We start from the raw sequence: 23,927 nt of genomic DNA, 5'->3' as shown, positions 1-23,927 counted from the left end.
CTGTATCTCTCATGAGTAAATAAAAAATAAAATCTTTAAAAAAAAATCAATGGCATAATCTAAAGCTGAATTATTAAGAGAGAAAATCTGGCAGAAAAAAAGAGAAAAAAGAAAGAAAATCTGGCAGAGATCTTTTTTAATCCACATAGATGCCTACATTCTGGGATCTTATCTGGCTAACAAATCCACAGTTCATAAGATAATAAAAATAAAACAAAACCATACATCCAGAGCATTTGGGGCTAGCTTAGCCTACTGGCCTTTTACAGGTGCAATTTCTTTTTACAGTAAAAAGAACACTGCATCTTCCCAGAATAACCTGATTCCAACAGACTTAAATAAAGTTGTTCATTTTTCCAGGTTTTTGACATACTTCTGTCTTTCTAGACTGTGAAGTGAATCTCCATTTCCCAAAAGCCCCAGTGCCGATTTTTATGATCCAGTCCACGTGACATACATTTTTTTGCATGTGTTTTATTGCTATTAGTGAATGACAAGTGAAGGATATTCATTTTAACTTGAAAATGTCAGGGATGCACTTTAAGAGATATATTTTTGCAGCTTTTAATGAGGTGGTGTTTCTTTTTGAAAGAAATACTCATCTCTGATGCGGGTGCTGTGCAGGTGACAACTGATATTTAATAAGCGATGGTTCTTGTATTAGTCGCAGTTCTCTAAAGAAAATGTCTCAGATTGCTTTTGAAAAACTCTTAGCGTCACTAGCCCAAAGGCAAGATGTGACCTTTTTATTACATAATGAGAATCATTTATTATCTTACAATGTATCTTAAAGTCACAGACAAAATGCCACTTTGATAATTGCTTTCAATTAGCTTTGAGCATAGCATATATTCATAAAATGTCTTCTCTAATTTAGACTTGAATTAGAGAAAATTGCAGACATAATCTACTTTAAGGTTGTCTCATTTAAGGTGATTCGTAGTTTTATATCAAAGAAATCAAAACGAGTAGCTTCAGAACAGTTTCCCAAAGTGTTTTAAGCAGGCTTTTCAATATTTGATTCTATTCTATTACCAATTAATTAACAAATTAGAAAGCTAGTTCATCATTTCTGACCTTTTATGCACGTTAACTTTTGACTTTTATTCCTAATGATTGTTTTGAAATTGAACCTTGCAGTTCATGTTGAAAGAAAGAAACAATCTGATTAGCAAGATAAATAAGGCTTGGCTTGATCTCCAGTACATCTTGATGTTGGACTGTAACTGGGATTCTGAATACTGTAATGGTGGGTCCTTTCCTGCTTAAATGGTCAGTGAATTATCCTAGATAACATGTGGCTGAAAGAGAGTTTGGGCTGTTACAAATGAGGTTAGAGATAACATGATATTTAAAATGTGATTTCAGTTAATTTTTATTTTTCTTAATACCCTGAGCATCAGAATATGGTTTAAATGCAAATTCTTGTCTCCCTTAAAAATACTTTTTGAAGTGGGGCATCTGGGTGGCTCTGTGGTTGAGCATCTGCTTTTGTCTCAGGTCATGATCCCGGGGTCCTGGGATAGAGAATCACATCAGCTTCCCCATAGGGAGCCTGCTTCTCCCTCTGCCTATCTCTCTGCCTCTTTCCCTGTGTCTCTCATGAATAAATGAATGAAATCTTTTAAAAAAAATATTTTTGAAGTAAAAAAAGCTCTGAAACTGCATTTTATATTTGTGATGTTCCAGTAGTTCATGGAATATTATTAGCCTTAACAGAGATTCTCTGAAATTGGTGTTATGTTTGGAGATTACTCTCTTTCTCTTTCTTTCCCTAGATAAAAATTACACACAAGAACCAAGCCCCAATGCTGATGGGTCCTCCTCCAAAAACCGGGTTGTTCTGCTCCCTCGTCAAAAGGACAAGAAACCGAAGCAAGGAATAAACCTGTCTCATTTTATTCTTAGAGATCTAATTAGCATAATTGGGCCATGGAAACTTATGCTGGAAATCTTTGAACCATTTCAATTCTCTTGCTCACGCAAAATCATAAAATTGGTTTAACAGTTTTTGTTACTGAGCTAATGTACAATTCAGCTATTAGAAAATTTGTCTCAGTTTTTATAGGCATCTTTGCATGAAGAAGGCAGAAGTTTACATGAAGTGGTACTGCATATTTTTGTTGCATGCATTCCCATAGATTTTTATGTCTCCCACTCATTCCTCCCTCAGTTTCCATTTGCTACCCTATGAGAGAAATCTGTGAAACATAAAGGAAATACCATGGGAAAGCTAATTCTCTGTGTGATTCCAATTATTGATAAGCACTAATCAGTATTGCTACAATGATCATAACCACAGATTGTGATACTTTTCCCTTTTAAATTCAGTGTATCAGTGATCTTTGAACTATGACTTGAAGAGAAACTTTTACTAGGAAGGCTTTATTAAATAGTTGACTACAACACCTTGCTGTATCTAAATAGTTTTTCTTCAACATCTTAATGCTTCTGAGTGGAATTTAAAATATCAGGTATAAAGTTTTCTTGTGCTAAAAAATAGAAAGTGATTTTTATTTTGTTTCATTTTGTTTCTCATTCCTGAAATAAGTGAAAACAGAAACAAGTTACTTGGCAGCAAAGTGTGGTAATATGACAAGCCTTATTCCTTTCTGCATGTAGATCTAGAAGAAAATTCATAACCACACCAGTAACCAAATATATTTTTGAAACTATGTGCCTAATATACTATTTCCCACCAAAGATTCAGAACAAGATGTTTGAGAGAAATGGGTTAATGTATAATTAATTAGCATTGTGGAGAAAATGTATTGTTCTCATGATTAATTTTTTAATGACTTAAACTCTGGAAGAGAGTGAATTACGCATTATAACTAAAATTGTCACCTTATGCAGACAATAGGCCATACAACACAATCAAAGCTCAATCGCTGATTTCTTGCTTTTTTTGGGTCTTTTATAAATATAGGTATCTGTAATTTTTAATGGGTCAGTTAAGTGCACTTGAGAAAGTAAATGATTGTATCAGTTTTGTTCTAGTATAAATTGATACCTCTAAGGACTATTAAGCTCACTGAAGCCAATCATGCATGCATTTAGTACTCTCCCATGTCTATACCACTCCCATCTCTACGACATTTCGAATGTTTATTTGGAAATGTTGGTCCAGATCATTGTTTACAGTATTCATGGTATGGTTGGAGTCTCTGTTGAAAGAAATCATGGAATATGTACTTTTCTTAGTGTTTCATTAAATTTATGTGATAAGATGAAATGCTATTCTTGGCAGTTTGAGTATTGTTCACTCATATTGACCTGCATCTCATCATTGCATGTTTTATGTTTTTAAACATGCCATAAGGAAAACAAGTGCTTGAAATGCATGATTTATTAGTTTTTCCCTCCACTCTGCATTAAAGTACTAATGATTTATCAGTTCTGTTTTTCTATTGATTCATTCATCTTTGAATAACAAATAGCATTTAGTGATTCTGTTGAACACAGTCCTGTGCATGGATTTATGGATTTCAAGTGAAATTGCTATAATTTTTGTTCTTTGGTTTGAAAACTCAACTGAATGCTGTTATATCAAATAGCTACTCTCAAGCAATGTACTATAATGGAAGATTTTGTATAAAGCGTATTATTTTAGTGTTCCAGGAACATTAGATGGTAAATATCAATCAACAATAAGTTTAATTGCTTTGAAAATAAAAGCTTTTGAATAAAATTAAGACATAATTTAGCATTCCCAGGAAAATTATCATTACAATTGCAAATGTAGCACAGCAATCACTTGCCCTAGTATAATAAAAAAAAAAAAAAAGTTATTTGGCAGCACAGTAATCTGGAGCAAAAGAAATCTCTAAACAGTAACAAATGCATTACTGACATAATGTTACATAACACACACATTGATTTTGTGTATCTATGGTTACAGGTAATAAATATTTTTACATAAATTGACAAAATTTTCTACAATGGGCCGGCAGGCTTTGTATCAAAACATATTCTGAAGCCACAAATTATTTTATGTTCAGTACACATACAATTATGTCTTGGCTACCTTTTATAGTATGTAGTGTGAAGGCAGCAACAGTTTGTGAATCATTCTTAACAATCTGTGCAGTAGAAAGCTGTTGAAGAGACAGTGGGATGGGACAAATCAAACACCCTGCCTATCAGATTTCCATAGTTGAAATAAAGGGATGCAGCTTTACTTCAGTGTAGCTACGTAACTATAATTAGTGATAATAGTAGTTACATTTTTCAGTCAGAATTCATTGGTACAAATAATAAATGTTCAAATAGGAATCAAATGTTACTGTCTTCAACTCATTTTCTAAAGATACTGATGTGCTTGCCCTCCAAATACACTACTCCTGGGGTTTGGAAAGTAGTTTTTAAAAACCTGACTTTGATGGTTTTAAAAATCAGAGAAGATATTCTTTCCATTTTTATGACAGCTTCAAGTGAAGAATATATATTTTAAGGAAAATTCTCAAAGGAAAGTTCTATGGTATATTAAAATATTGAATAATGAATGTTAGCTTTTCAAGATGGAATTTTTTCTTCTCTGTGTGTGGGTGCGTTGTTGAGTCAACCTCTTTTAAATATAGTAGAAATTGTAGTATAAAGTTTTAAGTAGATGAAACTCTAAAGTAAAAAATTAACACTGGACTTGCAGGGGACAGAGGAACAGGGGAAAAGAGATAGGCTTTTTGCTAAACAGTGCAATACACCAAGTTGATACACACTCCAGAAGAATCTTGGGTGGATCAGCCATGCTTCCAATAGGAATGGACATGTCTATATGGACCCAGAAATTTTAAAGGACATAAATGTATTTTTCCACATACATATGTATACCATGAGTATTTGAAGCAAAAAGTGCTGGTCAGATTATTTGTGGAGAAAGGAGGCATCTTGTAGAAGGTGAATAAAAGCAAACTTTTAAAACAGTTTTCATGTTTAAACTATCTATGTGATTATAGCCATAACAAAGCAGAAGGCTCAGATGTTTAGTGTAGTCTACTGCAGGTAGAAATTTAAATCCGATGAATTGTGTATATGTTTCTGCATTTTGTTCTTTTTTTCTTTTTTAGGGGGATGGGAAATAATTGCAGCTTTCAAGGAAGAATCTGTGTTGAATCTCAGACTGTATTCTATTTTGAATGAGACAAAACTTTTAAATGGTTCCATTCCTTTTTGTGTCAGTTTGTTGTTTATTGTTTATAAAAAGGAAAATGTACCTTTCATGGCACATATAACCCCCAAACAATTATTCAAATACAGTATGTATATTCTAAACTAAACAATGAAGCCCTTGTAATATATGTTAAGGATGTAAAATTTAAATAAATAAATAAACAAATAAAACCCGCAAAAGAGCTTTTATTTTGTGACAGGCAGAAATCACCCCTTTTGTCTCCCAACTATATTACATTCTATTTAGGTAAAATTTGAACAAACTCACGTTGAAGGATTCTATACATCCTTATTGTGGTTTTAAAAAAAAAAGGAATTCACTTCGTTACAGTACCTTATTATTTTTTAGAAGGTGTTATATACAGTATCGTGCTTTTTGAAATAAAAATGTTAACCTCTCAGTTAAGTGTCATTCCTTCCTGCCATTTTGGGCAGATTTTGTCTGTACTTGAACTTTTTGAAGCAGTTGCCATCAGTCTACCCCACCAAATCTCTGGCGAATACCAAGCCAGCCATTCGGTCTCCTGTCAGAGAGGAAGGAGTCTGGGCTTTGAGGAACTGAATTCTATCAGTAAGAGCTGAACCATTCTATTTTGTGCTGCTTTGGCCCTGACTTGCTGCTGTGAACATTATTCCAACAGTTTCAGAGATCCCAGGAACACCAACAGACTGGATGATAGACCCGTGGAGCCTGAAAGAGTAGGTCAGGGGTTCTGTGAGGACTTACACTGAATTCTCTGGATGAAACCCATTTGTAATTTCATTTTATGTAACAGACTTCAGTACATCTTTCATGGGCACTAACTTGTACAAGATATCTTACAAAGGAGTTTCAGCAGTTAAAGGGCAGCAGTTCTTCGGGTTCCTTCTACTTGAGGTTGGCGACCTTGGGTGTTCTGCTGTGTCCCCATGGATGTGGTGGCCCCCAGAGCTGGGACAGCACTCTATAACTGTGTCATGTCCCTGACCAGGCTTCTGCTTCCTCCTTGCATCTGTCAAATTTTACAATGGGCCCATGCCAGTAAGATAACTAGAAGATTCAGCTTGAGAACCTCAAGGTAAATCCGCCTCTGGGAGCTCTAAGAAGCTTCTGAGAGCAGAGGTGTCAACTTTAATCCTAGATGCACATTTGACAGAATAGAGTTCAGAGGAAAGTTACTTAATCTCTCTAAACCTCAGTCTTCTTGTCTGTACAATGGACAGAGACATGGGATCTGTGTCTGGGATGTTGTGAGTGAGGATTAAGTAGAGATGATTTTCTAACTAATTTTCTATCAGCAAACATTCAGAACATTTTTTTCTGGCTGCAATTTTAACGTAGTAGCCATAGTAGCAAAGGAAGAAGCAGGATAATCCTTTTCGCCCCCATTTTGGTCCTTCCTTTATAATACCATCTGCAGTTTTCTAGAAATGGATGATATTCCTCATCACATCACCCTGTTCTACATGATAATAGTCCAAAATCCTCAGGCAAACAAGGGCTTTCATGAGCTGGATCTTCTTAACCTTTCCTCTACCCACATTCCTCCTAATCCCCTGTGCAAACTGACTTGCAGCCACATTGTTCTACCTGGATTTCACCGCATATGCCATGTTTATTGATTTTTTTTTTTTCCTGGTGATGTACTTCGGCAAATTTTATACTCCCTGGCACATTCCCTTTCTCAAAGGTTGGTTCACTTCTGTTTTGGAGAATTTCTGCATCAGAGTGGTTCCAGTGAGTCTCTGCTGTGCCCCTTTAACGCTCTAAGACCTATGCTAAAGTTTTTCATTCTGTTTCTAAATGGTTCCTTGTCTGATTGTCTTACAAATTGGTGAGTTATTTGAAAGCCAACCCCGGATTCTAGTCCCTGATGTTCCCCTGGGGCCATCCCTATAAGATATCCAATAATCTTTGAATAGATAAATCACAGCTACCAAAACTCCCAAGTTTCCATAACAGGTATTAATTTCTTTTAGAAGATATTATATAAAAATAGTCTGTATTCAATAAATCACTAAAATATGACCTTTATTTTTTTTTTACGATTTTATTATCCCTTATAAACTTTGGCTGAATAAACACATTTCATTCTTATGTCCTTCTCTTGTCATTTTCCCATATCCAGTAGTACAGCATTTCCAACTTTTCGGTTAATTCATAGCCAACATGGCACACACTTTAACAATATGATACACAATTTAACTGGCAAGTGGTTATCATTGGTCCGGTGCAGGGTCTGCATGCCTTGTGGGGCTGGGAATGTGGATAGCTGTCTTCACCAAGGAATGCTGGAGAGGTAGTATGTAGGTTAATGGCCCCCAAAAGATGTCTGCACCCTGATATTTGGAACCTTTGAATATGTTATGTTACATAACCACAGGGAATTAAGGTTACAGATAGAATTAAGGATGCTAATCAGCTGCCTTTAAGATAAAAGGTAGCCTGGATTGTCCAGGTGTGCTCAATGTAATCTCAAGGATCCTTTAAAGAGAAGAGAGACGTGGAAGAGATCAGAGCCAGAGATTGGAGGGTGTTAACACCATCTTGTTTGAAGATGGAGAAGGGGTGACCACAAGCCACAGAATGTGAGGGGCCTCTGCAGAAGGTAAGGAAAAGGATTTTAGTTCAGGGCTTCCAGAAGGAGCAAAAAGCTTTCATTTTGACCTAGTGGGACTCATTTTGACCTAGTGGGACCCATTTTGTACTTCTGAGCTAGGGTACTGAGATAATAAATTCGCGTTTTTTCAAACTGCTGAATTGGTGGTAATTTGTGTTACAGCAGCAGTAGGAAACTAACATAGAGAGGAAGATGGGTACAATACCATGTTCAGAGCTGTTGCTAAAATACTGATGCCTTTTAAAATAGAATAAAAGTGCTGTTGCTTAATCTTTAATGCATTTGAATTGTTTAATCCTTCCTTAAATGCATTTGAATTGTGAGAATCCAGTACACATACCTCACCTTTGGCTCTGTGCAGATAAACTGATGGGGGGTGGGGAAAGGGAGAGAAATTTTATTTCCTAGTTCATTAGTTTTTGATTGGTAGCACTCTAATAAGGGAAAAGAGAAAACCAAAAGCGTCTGACGTATGAGATGTATGCCACTGAAGACAACAATCTCAATAATTTATTTTTTTCAGATTATATGCTTAATCCTGGTTTTAGTTATTTGGACATTTGCTTGTATTAATGCTTTTTACCCTTCTTGGGACTCTTAAGACACTTTCTACTCTGGTCTGTAGGAATAAGAAAATAATAAAAGGTGACTATAAATGAGAGGTTTAGAGTACTCTTCTCAAGTTAAATTATTTATATATGTCTGCCCCACATTTTCCTGCACATTCGTTTCACAAGTTGAGCTTCAGCTGGAAAAAAAGCCGAACAGTCAGCTAATGAAGCCACCCCTACCTGCTGGGTCAAAGCCCTACTTTGCTATTTGGATTGCCATCCCCATTTGAAGCTTTTGAAGAGGAGTGTGCTTGGCAAATGCTAATGAGTTTAAACTGGCTTATGTGTAAATTACTAGGTGTTAGGAGGGGAAAATTAAAGTACTTTGCAAATATTTTACAGTGTAAACAATTTTCTGGGTCTTTTATTTTGTTTATAGGATAGAATTTTCTGAATCATTGAAAGGTTGCCAGCCACATTAAAACTTAGCCTGTCTTTCAGACACTTAACTCGAGTCCTTTTCCTATTCCAGACCTTAAACCTTAAATCTATTAGAGACTCCATTACCATCCACACATGTGGGAGAAATTAACTAATTCAGTGGTATTTTCAGTACAGTTGAGTCTCAAAGATTCTTTGATTTCATTCTATCAGGCTCTCTTGAACTCTGTTTCATCTCGGCTTCAACTTCTGGACTTCTTTGTCTGTGTACTGTCCAATTTAAGCAGGAATCCTAAGTCAATTTAGTTGGAGTCCCCCATCCTCCATATCTGATCACCTTTAGGGTCTATCTAACCAGGCTTCTCAGCCTCCACCTTCTCTAGGTGATAACTGATTACCTTTGCCCCTGATGTTTCTCTTAGTAATTTTCTATCCACTGAGCCCTCCTTGCACCTTAGCTATTAGTTCCCACTTGCCCATGCTGTGTTTAGAGTTGAAACAATCTTTCTATTCTATTGTCAAATTCCATTTCAGTAGTCCCTAAAGCTGCTCTGATAGCACCCCTCCCCCACTTGAATAAAGTCTTTCTCACCATGCTTTAACAAGTGTCATTGACGAATTTTTCTTTAATGTTAGTTTTTGGTATAAAAGGAAATCAGTATAAGGGCAGCATATTATCAGAGGTTAAGGACTGCTTCAAAATTCCAATCATAAAAAAGAAAATTCTCTTAAAGGACTTTACCTTGCATTCCAATTGATACAAATTAAAAACCAAAAAAGTAATTTTTAAAAAATCAGAATGTAATAATAATTACTATTGCCCGTGTGAAGCTTTAAAAAATTGATTTGCAATTCCATAACAAAGTTGGTTGTAAGAGAGCCATATTGTCCCAGATCCTACCTTGAATTTACCTGCAGTTTTAGAAAGTTTGCTGCACACAGAGTACCTCTACCTGAGAAAACTCTTGCATTCCCCAGTATGTTTGCTTCCTTGTCTAGGCTGAACACTGAAATATGGCAGAGTAAATACCCCCAGTTCAACCCTCAACCAATTGGGGATGGGAATCCACTGATAAATGTCCCAGTTTCCCTTGTTCTTAGAGATTTGACAATTCAGAAGTATGGTCCACTGAATCTTTTAAAGGCTTCTTGGTAGGACTGAGATGCAGTAGCCCATGCTTATTGTGACCTTTACTGACTTGTTTGGTGTCTCTGTCTCCCTTTTGCCTCCTGGCATTGTCTTCCAAAGAAACTACCAACAGCCAAATCTTTGTCTCAGGCTCAGCTTTTGAGGAAGTTTTGTTCTGAGGAAGTCTTGTTTGACCCCAAAGACAGTATTAGCAACCCACCTACACTTGTTCTTTCAAAGAGACCTGTGTCAAAGAAAAAGTTGCAAACCAAATGCCTAAAGAGGGCAAGAGGCTGTTAAAGACCTACTGAGACTCATTAAAAACTTTATTTGAATCAAAATTGATTAGAATTGGGTCACATCCAATCCAGCAGATAGAAGCTTGAGGAGCTGTACAACATGAAAGACTTTTATAGGCATAAGGGAGCAGAAACAAAAGGGGAAATTACATGAGGCATAAGAGTAGGTGGTTATGGCATGGCTACTTTACTTTAGAGGAGGATGTCAGGAATCTGTCAGACAGATTCCCTAACTAGTGCTGGTCAGGCAATTACTGATGGACTCATTTAAGATTCCATTTCCAGGAGAGCTGAAACTGTAAGTCTCATTTGGTGATGTGGGCTTAGCATAAGTGACTCCATTCTGGATCTATCCTGTTGATGTGAGTTGTTTCAACTACAATTAAATATTCCAAAACACTGAGACAAAATATTAGCTATCATTTGAACTTTTTCAGTAACCTATCTGCTTTTAGTTTGGTCTACTTTGACTTGATCTTACCACATGTTGTAAAAAAAAAAAAATTCTAAAACACAAAGATATTATTAATATACTAAACATATACTGAGAAATTACAGTGTATACTGAATAAAGTGAATTATTTTTCCTACGGGTATGAATAGCTTCAAAATTCTTACATAAGAATGTGTCTTTGCTCTCTTGCATTAAAATAAGCTACTTTGAGTAAGGAAAGAAAGGACAAGAATAGTAGAAGTCCACTTAAGAATATCTTATCAAAGACCCCAGTCCAGGGATGCCTAGGTGGCTGAGTCAGTTAAGTGTCTCACTCTTGATCTCAGCTCAGGTCTTGATCTCAGGGTCGTGAGTTCAAGTTCTATGTTGGGTTCCACACTGAGCAGGGAGCCAGGCTACCTAAAAACAAACAAACTACACAGTCCAGAGTTGAGTTAAGCATATGGTAGTGCTGCATGGACCTTTACTATCAAATTGATGGAGAAAGATGCTGAATGATAACAGACCTAGAAGACTTTTAGCCCATGTCTTCTCCAAGGATTTCCAAGGCCTCTGCCCTTATATTTCCTTTCTCCTCCAATATCCTTGCAATCTTAGAAAAATATATGGCTTCAAATATCTCATTGTTTAATAGAGAACTTGATGCATTCAAAGCTTATTTCACTGCATCAAATCATTAAACAAATTGTTACTTATAATCTTGTTGGTATAAAAAATAATGGATAAAATAGTAGTTTGAAGCACTTAGCATCTATAAAAATCTGCAGATGGGCTAAATAATATTTTCAAATATTTATAGATGCTTGTAACTTTTCTATGCTCTCTAGTAACTACATGCTGTGAGCTCCATTTTCATATCCATGAAGAATTAGGTGGGTTTTGGCTTGTAGTGTTTTAGATTACCTTAACATATGTACTTCTAAATATCTGGTATTTCTTTTAAAGTTGTTCTATCATAGTTTTTTTTTTTTCTTGTTTTCAATATGTATATTCTACCTTTTAGACACCCTTTGGCAAAAGAGACAAGTTCTGTCTCTCATTTATTGACAAATATGTACATGCTGCCTCACACATAATTTGGGAAAGTAAACTTAATTGAATAGGAGAGTCATGAACAGCCCATATTGGGCAATGCTCATTTGATTGTTACTGTTTCTTTTCATTCAAGAAAACACAGGCAAAATTGAAGTTGTATTGTTCACAAAGCTGAAAGATCACTGGTGACTCTTAGGTAAAAAAGGTTTTCTTAATAAATGCATAAACTAGGTTTCTAAATGAGCCTTTGGTTTCAAATAACTTTTATGTTTCCTATCAAGCACATAGTATTAACATTTGAGAACATGGAAACTTGTAAACTCAAGAATAAACTTTGAGGTCTTTGTTCTTACATTGATTTTATTCTTCTAGTTTATAAGTGCTCCTAAACTGAAAACCCATGTCAAGTTTAGAGAAGAGAGAGTAGGCACTTGAAAATATCTGGGATCCCTGGGTGGTGCAGCGGTTTGGCGCCTGCCTTTGGCCCAGGGTGCGATCCTGGAGACCCGGAATCGAATCCCACGTCGGGCTCCCGGTGCATGGAGCCTGCTTCTCCCTCTGCCTGTGTCTCTGCCTGTGTCTCTACCTCTCTCTCTCTGTGAGACTATCATAAATAAATAAAAATTAAAAAAAAAAAAAGAAAGAAAATGCCTTCCTCATTCTCCTACCTAGAACTCCATCTTCCACTGATTTTTTCTTTTTTCTTTTTTCTTTCTTTTTCTTTTTTCTTTTTTTTTCTTTTTCTTTTTTCTTTTTCCTTTTTCTTTTTCCTTTTTCTTTTTCCTTTTTCTTTTTCCTTTTTCTTTTTCCTTTTTCTTTTTCCTTTTTCTTTTTCCTTTTTCTTTTTCCTTTTTCTTTTTCCTTTTCTTTTTTCTTTTTCTACTTTTCTTTCTTTCTGATTTATTTATGAGCGAGAGAGAGTACACATAAGCAGGAAAGGAGAGGCAAAGGTACAAGCAGACTGCCCGCTGAGCAGGAAGTCTCATGTGGGGCTGGATCCCAGGGCCCTGAGATCATGACTTGATCCAAAGTTGGACACTTAACCAACCAAGCAGCCCCTTCCACTGGTTTCTAATCTGTGTATTTTTTGAAAAGCATAATAGCCTCTGATTTTGTAACTATTGTTAAATTATTGGAATATCTATTTCATTTTAGAGCTATTTTAGAATTTGACTTTTTCAAATTTGGAAAATTTAAATATATTCTCAATTTCATTTTTAAATTACCTCAGTCCTTTTTGTGTCTTGGGAATGCATATCTTATATATCTGAATATGGTCCATTTTCTGGTATCTGTATCTGCATAGAAGTATTTTCTATATGTTTAAATTCTCTAAGTTCTAGTAACACTTTGTACATTTTAGAATCAAAAAATATTTAGAGCTATAAGAACCTCTCTTTTTTTTTTCATTATACCTGCATAGCTTAAGTTCTTCGGCCACATGCTCTCAGTTAACTAAGAATAGAACACCCACGTATTCCAGGACTACTCTGATATCTGTAAATAGTTCAGATTGGGGAAAAAAATCTGTAACTTTTTAAATAACTATAGTCAAATCTGAACTATTCAACAAAATAAAAGTATGTGTATAATAGAATAGTTATTTCCAAAATACTTGATATTAGAGAATACTTTAATTTTAGACACATTTTGCATAATTATGTTTTATTAGGCAAATATTAGAATCATTTTTCTTCTCCTAAATAAACAATGCCTGATGATAATAGGGATAATTAAGGAGTGGGGTTGACAGGAGTTGATAAATTTTTTTTTCAGATTTTAATATATGTCTTGGATGAAATACAATACCCTAAGTCACATCAGTGATTAAAAGTTATAACTGAAATAGCTAACAATAACAAAACCAAATCATGCATATACTTACATTAATTGGAATATTATTTGTTATTTTAAAAATTTAGGCTCTCAGTGTCCTTCAAATTTTTCTGGTTTAAAATCCTTGACTTAGAAACCATACACAAGATGTAATGTTATCTAGCCACAATGGTCTGAAAAAAATAAGACTATAATTTTAGCACCACTTGATTTTTTTTTTTTTTTTTTTTAGGCAGAAACATACTTTTTCTTCCTTTATTTTAACCAAAAAATAAATGTATTTTAAAATGGATTTGGAAAAACTATTGATTTGAAGTCTTTTTTAGCAATAAAGTATATAGTTCAACACTTGAGAGTAAATACCTCAGATATATTTTGTAATAGATTCATTCACTTTTAGCTCTCCTCTACCAACATAACATGGATTTTAAATTAATGTCAAGAGTCATCCACAATGCTTGTCTTCCACCTTTGGTTTTGCATGGAAATGACAGGAAAGTATATTCTTGTCTGTTACATCATTGCTTGTGTTTGCATGGTTATTCCTTACTCTACTTCTCTTCTACTGCTATGTCTGGACCACCTGCTAATGTGTTTTCAGTAGATTAAGAGTCCTGTTCTGGCAGAAGGCAGTGGGCACGTGTTTAATATTTGATCTTCTCTTCAACTCAGGACCCAAATACAGTTACATATTATTTTTACAATTGATGGCTGATGCTTTCAATCTTTCCTCTTAGCACAGAAACCAATTCCTATCTCCTTCTGGTAAAGAAATCGCCAGGATCCTGTAGTTATGAGAAGTTAGAGGAAGTTACTGGATGCTGTAGAGAGAGGCCAAGAGGAGTCTTGACACGGAAAATCATGCTGTTATTTGTTGTAGCCACTAGGTGACACCATTGAAGGTTGTCAACAAAGTAATAATGACTTTGCTGTTGCAGATTCTCCAGTATGTTGATGGAGTGACTCCACCAGGAATGTAGCTCCTAGAGTTAGATTTCTCTTCCATTACTCAAGATGTTTGTCCTTTCCTCCCCAAAATATAACTCCATGCTGTACTTGCTTTGTTGGAATAGGCTTCTTCCTTCAGGTTAAAGTTGTGCACATATCAACTCTCCTTCGTGACTGTTTAGACCTTTGTCTTAAGCATAAACACCAGCTTAGATCTACCTTTTCTCACAGTTACTTTATTTTAGGTATCTGGTTTCTTTTCCCTGCTAGTTGATCTTTGTGAAAACGTTCTGTTCGTCTCTGGTCTCTTTACCTTTAAATCTCAGGGAACCAGAGGTTAAGATTTCTGTACAGTCTCCTACAATTATATCCATTGCTTCTTTGTTATTTCCTGTGACTAGTGTGAAAGAGCAAGAACTTCAAGAACTCAGTCATGGTGAAGTCACCAAAGTTTCTATCAAATGCTTTTACAGGTTTTCTGCCCCTCTCCCTTCCTCCCATAATTTGTGTCTACTTACCTATGCTTCTCTTGGAGAATAAATACATATATGCATACATCTTGCCTAATTAAGCACCTTTTATGTGTATACTGGGCTCGCCTTGGTCACAATTGCAAATTCAATAAGATTACCTTCCTTCAATGTTTTTCATCTTTTTTCAGGGTCCCTTTGACAACTATCAATGGTTGCCTTCTTCCAAAAGTCCTTAATGTTTCCTCCTGAAAAGATCTTACTGTCTCAGAGGTAAAGAAATTGATAATGTAATCCATTATTGTAGGGGAGGCCTAACCAGATCTTTGACATTTAGGAGTTTAGTTTTTACAAAGTGCTTCCTTTGGGTGACAGACTTGGATAGCAGGAAACTCACTGGATTTATGGTCAGTCTGAATATTCAATTCCAAAATCCCAAGAAAAAGAAAATTACAAGAGAAGGAAAAGAAGGAACAGAAAAAGTGTGCAATGATGAATGAGGAAAGAAGTAAAAGCTGGACTAGGGCTTACGGTTATTTGGACTCTACCACTTAGAAATTGAAATGAATGATGTGGCTTTTATATTTAATGGGAGTAGGCCATGAACTTGAGTGGTAGAAATATTGAATTTTTAAAAAGGTATGCACAGTAAAATTCTAAGGGAAATTCCAGGAAAAAAGTATTGCAATTTCAACCTTTTTAAAAAGTAAATCTGTTACATAACAAATAAACCAGATGTCATCCAGAGCCGATGCCAGTGAAGGGTTTTGCTACTGAATTCAATAGAAGGAAGCATTCTCTGTGATCATTTCCCTCTGTGAAAAAGAGGCCAAGCAGATACTTGGGTTACAAGCCATTGGAGTCTGAAGTGAATCTACAAGTAGAAGCAGTTTAAACATAAGGAAAACTCTTGAGAAGTACTAAAATAAAATGCTTAAAAAGTAAGGATAATTATTTGCATATCAGAGAAAAGATTGTAGTGCATTAAATGAAAGATAATTCAGGAGTTCAATTTTTCTATATCTTAGTTTGGAGTAGGTACTCTAATCATAGTTTACAAAAAGTGTGGTTTTCATTGCTTTTTTTTTTTAAGATTTTATCAATTTATTCATGGGAGACATACAGAGAGAGAGGCAGAGACACAGGCAGAGGGAGAAGCAGGCTCCATGCAGGGAGCCTGATGCCAGAGTCAATCCGGGGTCTCCAGGATCACGCCCTGGGCTGAAGGCGGCGCCAAACCACTGGGCCACCCGGGCTGCCCCTCATTGCTTCTTTTTTCTAAAGAATAGCTTCTCACATTTTTTGACATAAACATACGTGCATACATGTGAATCCACATACCTATACACATATTTGTGCCCATGTATACACAAACACACCTCTAGATTTCCAACTTTCCTGTGATTGTTTATTTACTGCCTTGGTGATGATATATTACATTTCACAAACACAGGTCATCATTAATTTGTACTGAAATAAGATTGGCTATTTCTCAATGTTCAGCAGGTCTAAGAAAAAATATTTCCAGATTCCTGGCAGCTGTATACAATTGGCTTTAACAACCAATCAGAAGGATTATTTGTGAAGTTTTTTAAGTCTTTTGCTAATGTTCAAATTTATTTTTTCCTTCAGAAATGTAACTATCCTTTAGGAAGTAGTTTAGATTAAATAAATCACTAGTCTTGGATTTTGGTCACCCAAGTGTTAAAGTCTGCAAATACCGCAATCTGTATTTGATTTCTGTGCTTTTCCTGTTATTTACCAAGTGTCTCCTTCTGTGCCATAAATAATTTAGAGTTCAGAGTGAACTATGCCATTAAGTGCTAGAAAGCTCCAAATCACGTTTCTTTTATTTGTTAATGTTTCTCTCATATAATCAAAATCTAAAATCATTCCACTTGCCCTCTAATAAACAAAAGTCTTCCTAAAATGCTATTATAAGCATTCTTCTGGCCAGGGGTAGAAGAATAAATTAAATATCCAGTATGATTGATTATAAAATACTTTTTTATATATATTATTACTAGTGACAATATAATGTTCTTGCTAGATGCAGTTCATATAGGAAAATCTGTGCTTAATATGACCAGAACAAATGACAATATGAAAACTCAATATGGATTGATTTAGAAAGGGTTTTATTGATGGGTTACTCAACAATAGCATCTAAAATGTAAAAGAATTAAAATTTGTATGTATTTTTAAAAATGTATATGCATTTTGAGTCAATATGTATATAACCAAACTACAGACCTTGAAAAAGTAAAACTGCAATTTTAATTGGATATTTCTTACAACAGTGTCTTGGGAATAATCCTAAATGTTCACTCCAGTAGATGGTGAAGGTGAGACAGTGAATTTTTCACTTTAATGGAAAAAAATTTGCTATTTTGCTGTGATTTCTTAATGCCAAAAACAAGCCTTTTGAGGCTCAGTCAGCTAAGCGTTTGACTCTTGATTTAAGCTCAGGTCATGATCTCACCATGCTAGGATAGAGTCCCCAGGCTCTGTGCTCAATGGGGAGTCACCTTGAGAATTCTCTCCTTCCTTCCCCCTGCCCCTCCCCTCCATTCACGTGTGTGGGTACCCTCTCTCCTCCTCCCTCCCATCTCCCTCCCTCTTCCTCCAGCTCAAATAAAATAACCTTTTTTTTTAAAATGGCAGACATTTCAAACAGTTCTGTTAGTTTTACTTACATGAATTTGAAATCATTTTCAGATAGAGATATAAAGATATAGCAGAAAATCTAGCCATAATGTCATTTTAATGATTGAGAAAATTGAAGTTCAAAAAGTTCTCACTTTGCAAAGTTAAAAAGTAGATTTCAGCAGGTCAGGAAAGAAATCCTCAGGGTTCTGGTAGCACATTCTGGCCTTTCTACTTTGCTGCCTCCTTAGAGAGGGTGTGTGAAATTCTAAAAAGAAAAAAAAACTCACAAAAAATATAATACTGACAAGATAAAGATGTTAGTAAATGATTAAAAATGCACAGTACTCAAAAAGAGTAACCTATCAGTCATTTAAATGTCCTATACGTTTGAAACCCAAATATGAGGAATTCTTGAATTTTTGTCTAAATTAGAAATTACAGGAGAAGTTTAAAAAACTGAGGAAGAACTTGTTCACTTATATAGATATATGGGTTTGTTACTTTCTGTTTTTCCTCTACATGTAACAAGAGAGATACTTAACGGCATTGCAAAACCTCTGCTTGTTTGCTCCTTTATTAAATGCAGGTAATTACTGCCATGGTAGGGCTTCTGTGAGGGAATTACTAAGGTTCTAGGGCTGTGATGATGCATGTAAGAAATTAATTTAGTACCTGGCACATCATAGGAGTTCAATAAACTGGTTTTTAGTTAGTGTTATTAAGTGATTGGATTTACTGAATCGTGATATTCTAATATTACCTGATTCACTTATTCTCTCTTACATGGAACATCTTTTCTTGTTCATCTCTGTAAACTTTTTAGCTACCATATTTCCCTAGTTTATCAAGGATAGTGTCATTAAAGGGAAATAGCCTCCTATATTATTTCTCCGCCATTTCTGTGCTAAGCCCAGTGCTATTGCAGGTGTTCCTTACATTATTCACTGTAATGTTCTTAAGAACCCTATAAGGTTATTAATTACCTACCACTTGATTATCAAAGCATGGATACTTGATTTGGAGACACCTCACAAAAACTCATAACAATATGAGAAAAGCTGAATTCAAACTTAACTGTATCTGCTTTTAAATCCCATCAGTTTCCTAGTCTATCAGACAGCTTCAAACTCCAACAGACCATGTAACTTTAAAATTTTAAAAATGTTTCATTTATTCTAGAAAAACTAATTTTGTATAAATGACACACTAGTTCATCCTTATGTATTCACCAACATCCATGAGCAACAGACTAAGAATTTTTAAATGTTGATCCCAAATCTGCAGGACTACAAAATAAGAGGTAGGACTCCGGAGTTTTGTCAGCTACTCTTCCCCCAATCAGGAGCCAGATGCAAACACTGCGCATGTGTACATGTGCAGAGACACAAGCATGCACTCAGAATCATCTGCCTTGTTCTCTTTTTGAGAGACTAGAGCTTTCTTCCTATGATGAGAATCGTACCTCGCTCTGCAACATGGCCTACCCTCTCACCAAGACCCTTTAAAGGATGACATCAGAATGCATGCCAGCCTTCAGGACACTTCCTCAGAACTTTCATAAACCCTGCTTAGATAAGTCCTAATATCCAAATGTTGAAATCATTTCATAAAGAAATTTCTTTAACTTTCACATGAGTGGGATGATGAATCGCCTTCCTTTAGCAGTCCATGCCAGGTAATATGGTAAGCACTTTGCACACATTATATGATCTAACAGTTCCAACAACTGAATGCAACAGATGCTAGTCCTTATCCCTATTTTCAAAAGAGTAGACTCCAAGGTAAAGCAGAAGCATTAATAGAAGATCAAGGATTACAACCAAACTAGTAGGGATGCTTCCTTACAAAGCATACATTAGGTCAGCAAACTGCTGAGCTGGTCAGATACAAGCCTAGCATCATCTGCTTGATGAATCTCCACAAGAAACACAGGGAATATTTTCCTCTTTCCATGTTCTCCAAACTTCTCCAACAAGGAAATAAGGAATCAGGTACATTGAAAATAGGAATCTGTGCTAGGACTTCATTATTTGCTTAAGACTATTAGGTCAAGACAGTCTTAGTAGTCTCTCTATGCCACACCAGGCAGTTTGTTTCATGAAAGAAACTCTGTTGGCATTTTCCTTCCCATTTATTAAATGTGCTATCTTTTGAAATCATGATGTTTATGTAAAACAAAGGGAATAAAAATCTCCACAAACCTTACACTCTAAAATTTGCTATACATACTGTCAGAAGCTTTCCAACTGATGATATAAAAACCTTATTTTAAGTTTAGTTATGATGCATGTTGTTTGGGAAATTTTGGGCTCATTCTATTAGTGCTCAGATGGTTGTAATGAAGACAGCTGCTGGGGAGATTTGGCAGGTGTACAAATGAAGTTAGAAACGTACATGTTTATCACTTAGAAGCTGCACACACCTACTGTTCTTCTTCGCCAAAAGATAACAATTCCACATTTTATAGGCAATTGTCTTTCCTTTTTTGTCCCAAAGGCTCACCAAAATTCAATAGGTTTATTTTAGCGAAAACCACCTTGCTGTACTCAGCATCTTGCCTAAGCAAAATTCCTTAAAATAAAATGAGCAGGAGCCATTACTGCACAGTGAACAAAGCCAAAATGATCACGAGCCCATTTCTTTCCAAATGAGCTCATTACTATTAATTTATCCTGTCCTTAGAGAATATTGGGAAAAGCAAGTTCATCAGGAGAGTGAAATAAATGTAAAAACAAAGTTGGTAAAAATATCTCTCACCTTCAAAATTGCATCCTAAGTAAGGCAATCCCATAGGACACTAACTCTCAATTGCATAGGCTCTGAATAGCTATTTCAGATGATTAGCTGAGCATGATTCTGGGAGCATACATGGATGTTTTGACACCAGTATCAAACAGAAGTTAAATGTTTGTAGAACCACCTCAGTAGGTACACATAATGCAACAGATTTCGTTCTCAAGAAACCTGAGTTTCCCTTCTTGGAAATCTTAGAGAGACTGTAGTTAGAAGTACTATAATTATAGACGCCAAAGATTTAAAATAAAACATTTAAGGACTTGCCTTCTGTGGGCCACATTCTTGGACTGTCTCTACAATGCCCTGATGAGGGGGGCTTTCTAAGAAGTCTGCATGATGGGACACATGGCTGGACGACAAGACATTGGATGGGGGAAAAAAGAGGGGAATAAAACATTTCACCCTTTGGTACCTCTATACACTTCTCTTTTGAACTCTAGCTCCTCCACTTATTAGCTGTTTGACATTGCAATTGTACTCAACTCATAATACTCTCAGTTCTTTTTATAAATGAGTATCAAAATAGTTATTACATTATGAGGAATAAAATATTAAATATAAGTAGCCTAGGACAGTCTCTGGTGCATAATCAGTTATAGAACATATTGGTTATTGTATGAATTGGGACAGCACTTCCTGTCTTTATGTTCCCTCTCAGATGGAGAGTATAGTAAAAGACACCTAGAGGTGCTTCTCTGCCTTTGAAAAGACTAAGCAGGACTAGATGGTTTTCAGAGTCACAAGTCGGAGAGGTGGTAGGTTGTGCACACAAGTTTTTGAAGGAGATAGGTATTCTTTTTCTATGAGTTAAATCTTCCATGTTTTCTCAACATACAGGGACAGTAAAGCACCTAATCCAAGATCAGGAAAATAAATAAGGTAGACTGTTGGGCTTGACTTTGAGACTTAAAGAAGCAAAACAGATTTTCTTGGTTCACATGAGTTCCAACCTATTTAACTAAGATGGAAGAACAAATAGCGATTTGGAGTTATTCATATCATTTTTTATTTTTTTTTCATTTTTTTATTTTACACTTCTCTAAACCATTTTTTATTTTACACTTTCCTAAACAGGAAACTACTGAAAATGGAAGGTTGAGGTCCCTTATTGAGTTACACACAGCACTTCAATTGCCATTATTTTTCTTTCCCTGTCCCCCCTCCCTCCTCCTGTCCCTCTAACCACCTCCCCTACTCCTTTTCCCCTTCCCACCTCCCAGTTCCCTCCTTCCTCTCCGTCATCTGTTCATCTGTGTACATATCTATATTCAAGTGATTATTTCTTTCCCAGCAGAGAGAATTTTATTACCAAAACTTCTGGCCCTTTTTCCTGGTGAGTTGATGTAATAAGAGGCCAAAGAAGCCATATACCCAAAGCTAGAATATTAGTGGTTAGCCGTGTATGAGTAATGCTGGCAATTATTTAAGAATGGAAACTCCTCTTCCGAAGAAAGGGCTGTTATTCTTCAATAGCATTCAAGCTGTTAAAACTAATAGAAAATGAAAAGCAAGAAAATAGTACCTCATTTAAAATCTAGTGATGCTCAATATTAAGATGTCCACTGATGACACATGAGTGTGGAAATCCAAAGTAGAAAATTCTGTCAATGTAACTTTGACTTGGAGCACTTGAAATTATAGTTTAAATGTTTAGCTATCTAGACATCACTAGTTTAAGATTTTCAAAACAAATCAAATGCTCTAAACCAAGCAAAGCTGAGGTGACAAGGTGACACTTACAAAATAAAGATAAATGTATATATTTTAAGGCTGAAAATTTTAAATTCACAAATGACCTTCTAAGGCTACTTGACAGTGATTGCATTACCAATAATATCAAATGTTAAGCATGAAATACAAACTTCCATTCCGTGCTGCACACTTCCCCCAACATCTGTGACATTTCCCTGAGGAAGGCCGTGAAGAACACCTTGCTGAAAAAGGCTTTATACCCCTCAACCAAAAAAATAGAGGGGTTCTGAATTATTTATACAAAGGGGTCAATTCATATACCATAATGCAGTCTTTAAACATGAATGCCATAATAGTGAAAAGATCTGCCTCGTTGGTTTTCTGTAGGCTCAAACATTTTACCTCTGGAAAATATCCTAGCTGCAGCCGAAAACCATTGCATGAAGGATATTAGAGAAGATCATGTAATAATCAAAACTCAATTTTTTTTTAAAGATTGTGCCTCATATGTAGGCCTCTAAACATTATTTTGCTTGTGTTTTCTCCTTGGGCATCAAACAAGTACATAATATGGGATTTGTTCGCAGAAACGGATTTTAAACTCCAGATGTTTAATTTTTTTTTAACAACTGATGGATGCACTATTAGGTTTTTTTGTAAGTATATTTCAAAGTGCAGCCATTGCTCCTCAGCAATAAACAAAGTACAATATATAGCTTTTGACTAACCTCCTGGGTAAACTATACTCCTGTCCAAATAATATTTGTACTTAATTCAAGATCCTCAAACTATAAACACTCAGTTATAAATAATAGAAGAAAGCTGAACAATGCTGAGGAAATGTTCTGTATGATTTTGTTTATTGGAGACTATTATGGTTCAACACAAAATGATGAGGCAATAGGGGAAAAAACAGATAAGTCTAGGCAGTAGGTCAAAATAGAGCAGTATGTGCAAAGGAAGGACATGGCTCAAGTGACTTTTGAGCTTTGACCATAGAACAAAGCCAAGAAGCATATTTTACTTCATCATCTATTAACACAAGTGTGAACACACATACTCCTGTGTATATTAAGAGCAAGAATTGATATATAATTTTCATAAAACAATACCCTTTGGTACCTCCAAATATATTAAATGAAATATATTCTAGTATTTTTCTAACCTATCCTAGGCAATAGCCTCTGTTTTCCTATTTTTCATTTGTGTTGGGGCAAGTTTTGTGCTTCAAATATAACTATAATCCTTGCTATCTATAGAGGATAGTAAGTGCCTCAGCTGCATCAGGTATTTCTTGGTTTCTGCCTTGGGACCTCTCAACCACCCCTGCTTGGGACTACATGGAAATGCCATCCACCATTCCAAGAAACATACCCAAACAAACAAACAAACAAAAACAACAAAACTTATATATAAAAAAAAAAAACGTATAAGGTAACACATTTTTTTAAGTAATCCTTGACTATTAGGGAACAGGAACCAGTGGTAAAATCCTTCTCTTTTATTCTTCTTCTGAGGCACAGGACTCATAATGTTCTAAAACTATGCTAGAGGGATCTAGCCCTGGATGCCCATAGCAATGATCAGAATAACACTCCTGTGGATTGGTTTGTTCTTTATCTCCATTTTATTACTCTCAGTCCCTGATTACTATACCTTGGGATCAAATTACGAATAAACTGCTTATTCATGTACTCTAACTTGAACTTACTTTTGTTGTTGTTGTTATGTTGCGTGTGGGGAAGAGACCCAAACTAACATCATATCTTCATTAAAACATGGCTGGCCATGAATTGGTTTCATGACCCTTTAACATTAATTGGAAAAACAGTGATCTAAGCCTTGAGAAACAAGGGAA

General features: G+C 35.6%; 1 protein-coding gene across 7 annotated transcripts in view; it reads left to right on the top strand.

Moving 5' to 3' along the window:
• Positions 1-5,570, top strand: part of DGKB (diacylglycerol kinase beta) — a 695,350-nt gene extending 689,780 nt beyond the window's left edge. For all 7 annotated transcript variants that reach the window (XM_025464249.3, XM_025464247.3, XM_025464246.3 and 4 more), the window contains one exon: positions 1,779-5,570. In XM_025464249.3, coding sequence (XP_025320034.1) covers positions 1,779-1,886 — 108 coding nt within the window. In that variant the 3' untranslated portion in view covers positions 1,887-5,570. The remainder of the gene's footprint in view (positions 1-1,778) is intronic.
• Positions 5,571-23,927: the final 18,357 nt, after the last annotated feature.

Source organism: Canis lupus, chromosome 14, assembly GCF_003254725.2.
Source record: "Canis lupus dingo isolate Sandy chromosome 14, ASM325472v2, whole genome shotgun sequence".
Lineage (NCBI taxonomy): Eukaryota > Metazoa > Chordata > Mammalia > Carnivora > Canidae > Canis > Canis lupus.
Note: the sequence above shows the minus strand (reverse complement) of the source record. Positions and strands in the feature narration are given on the sequence as shown.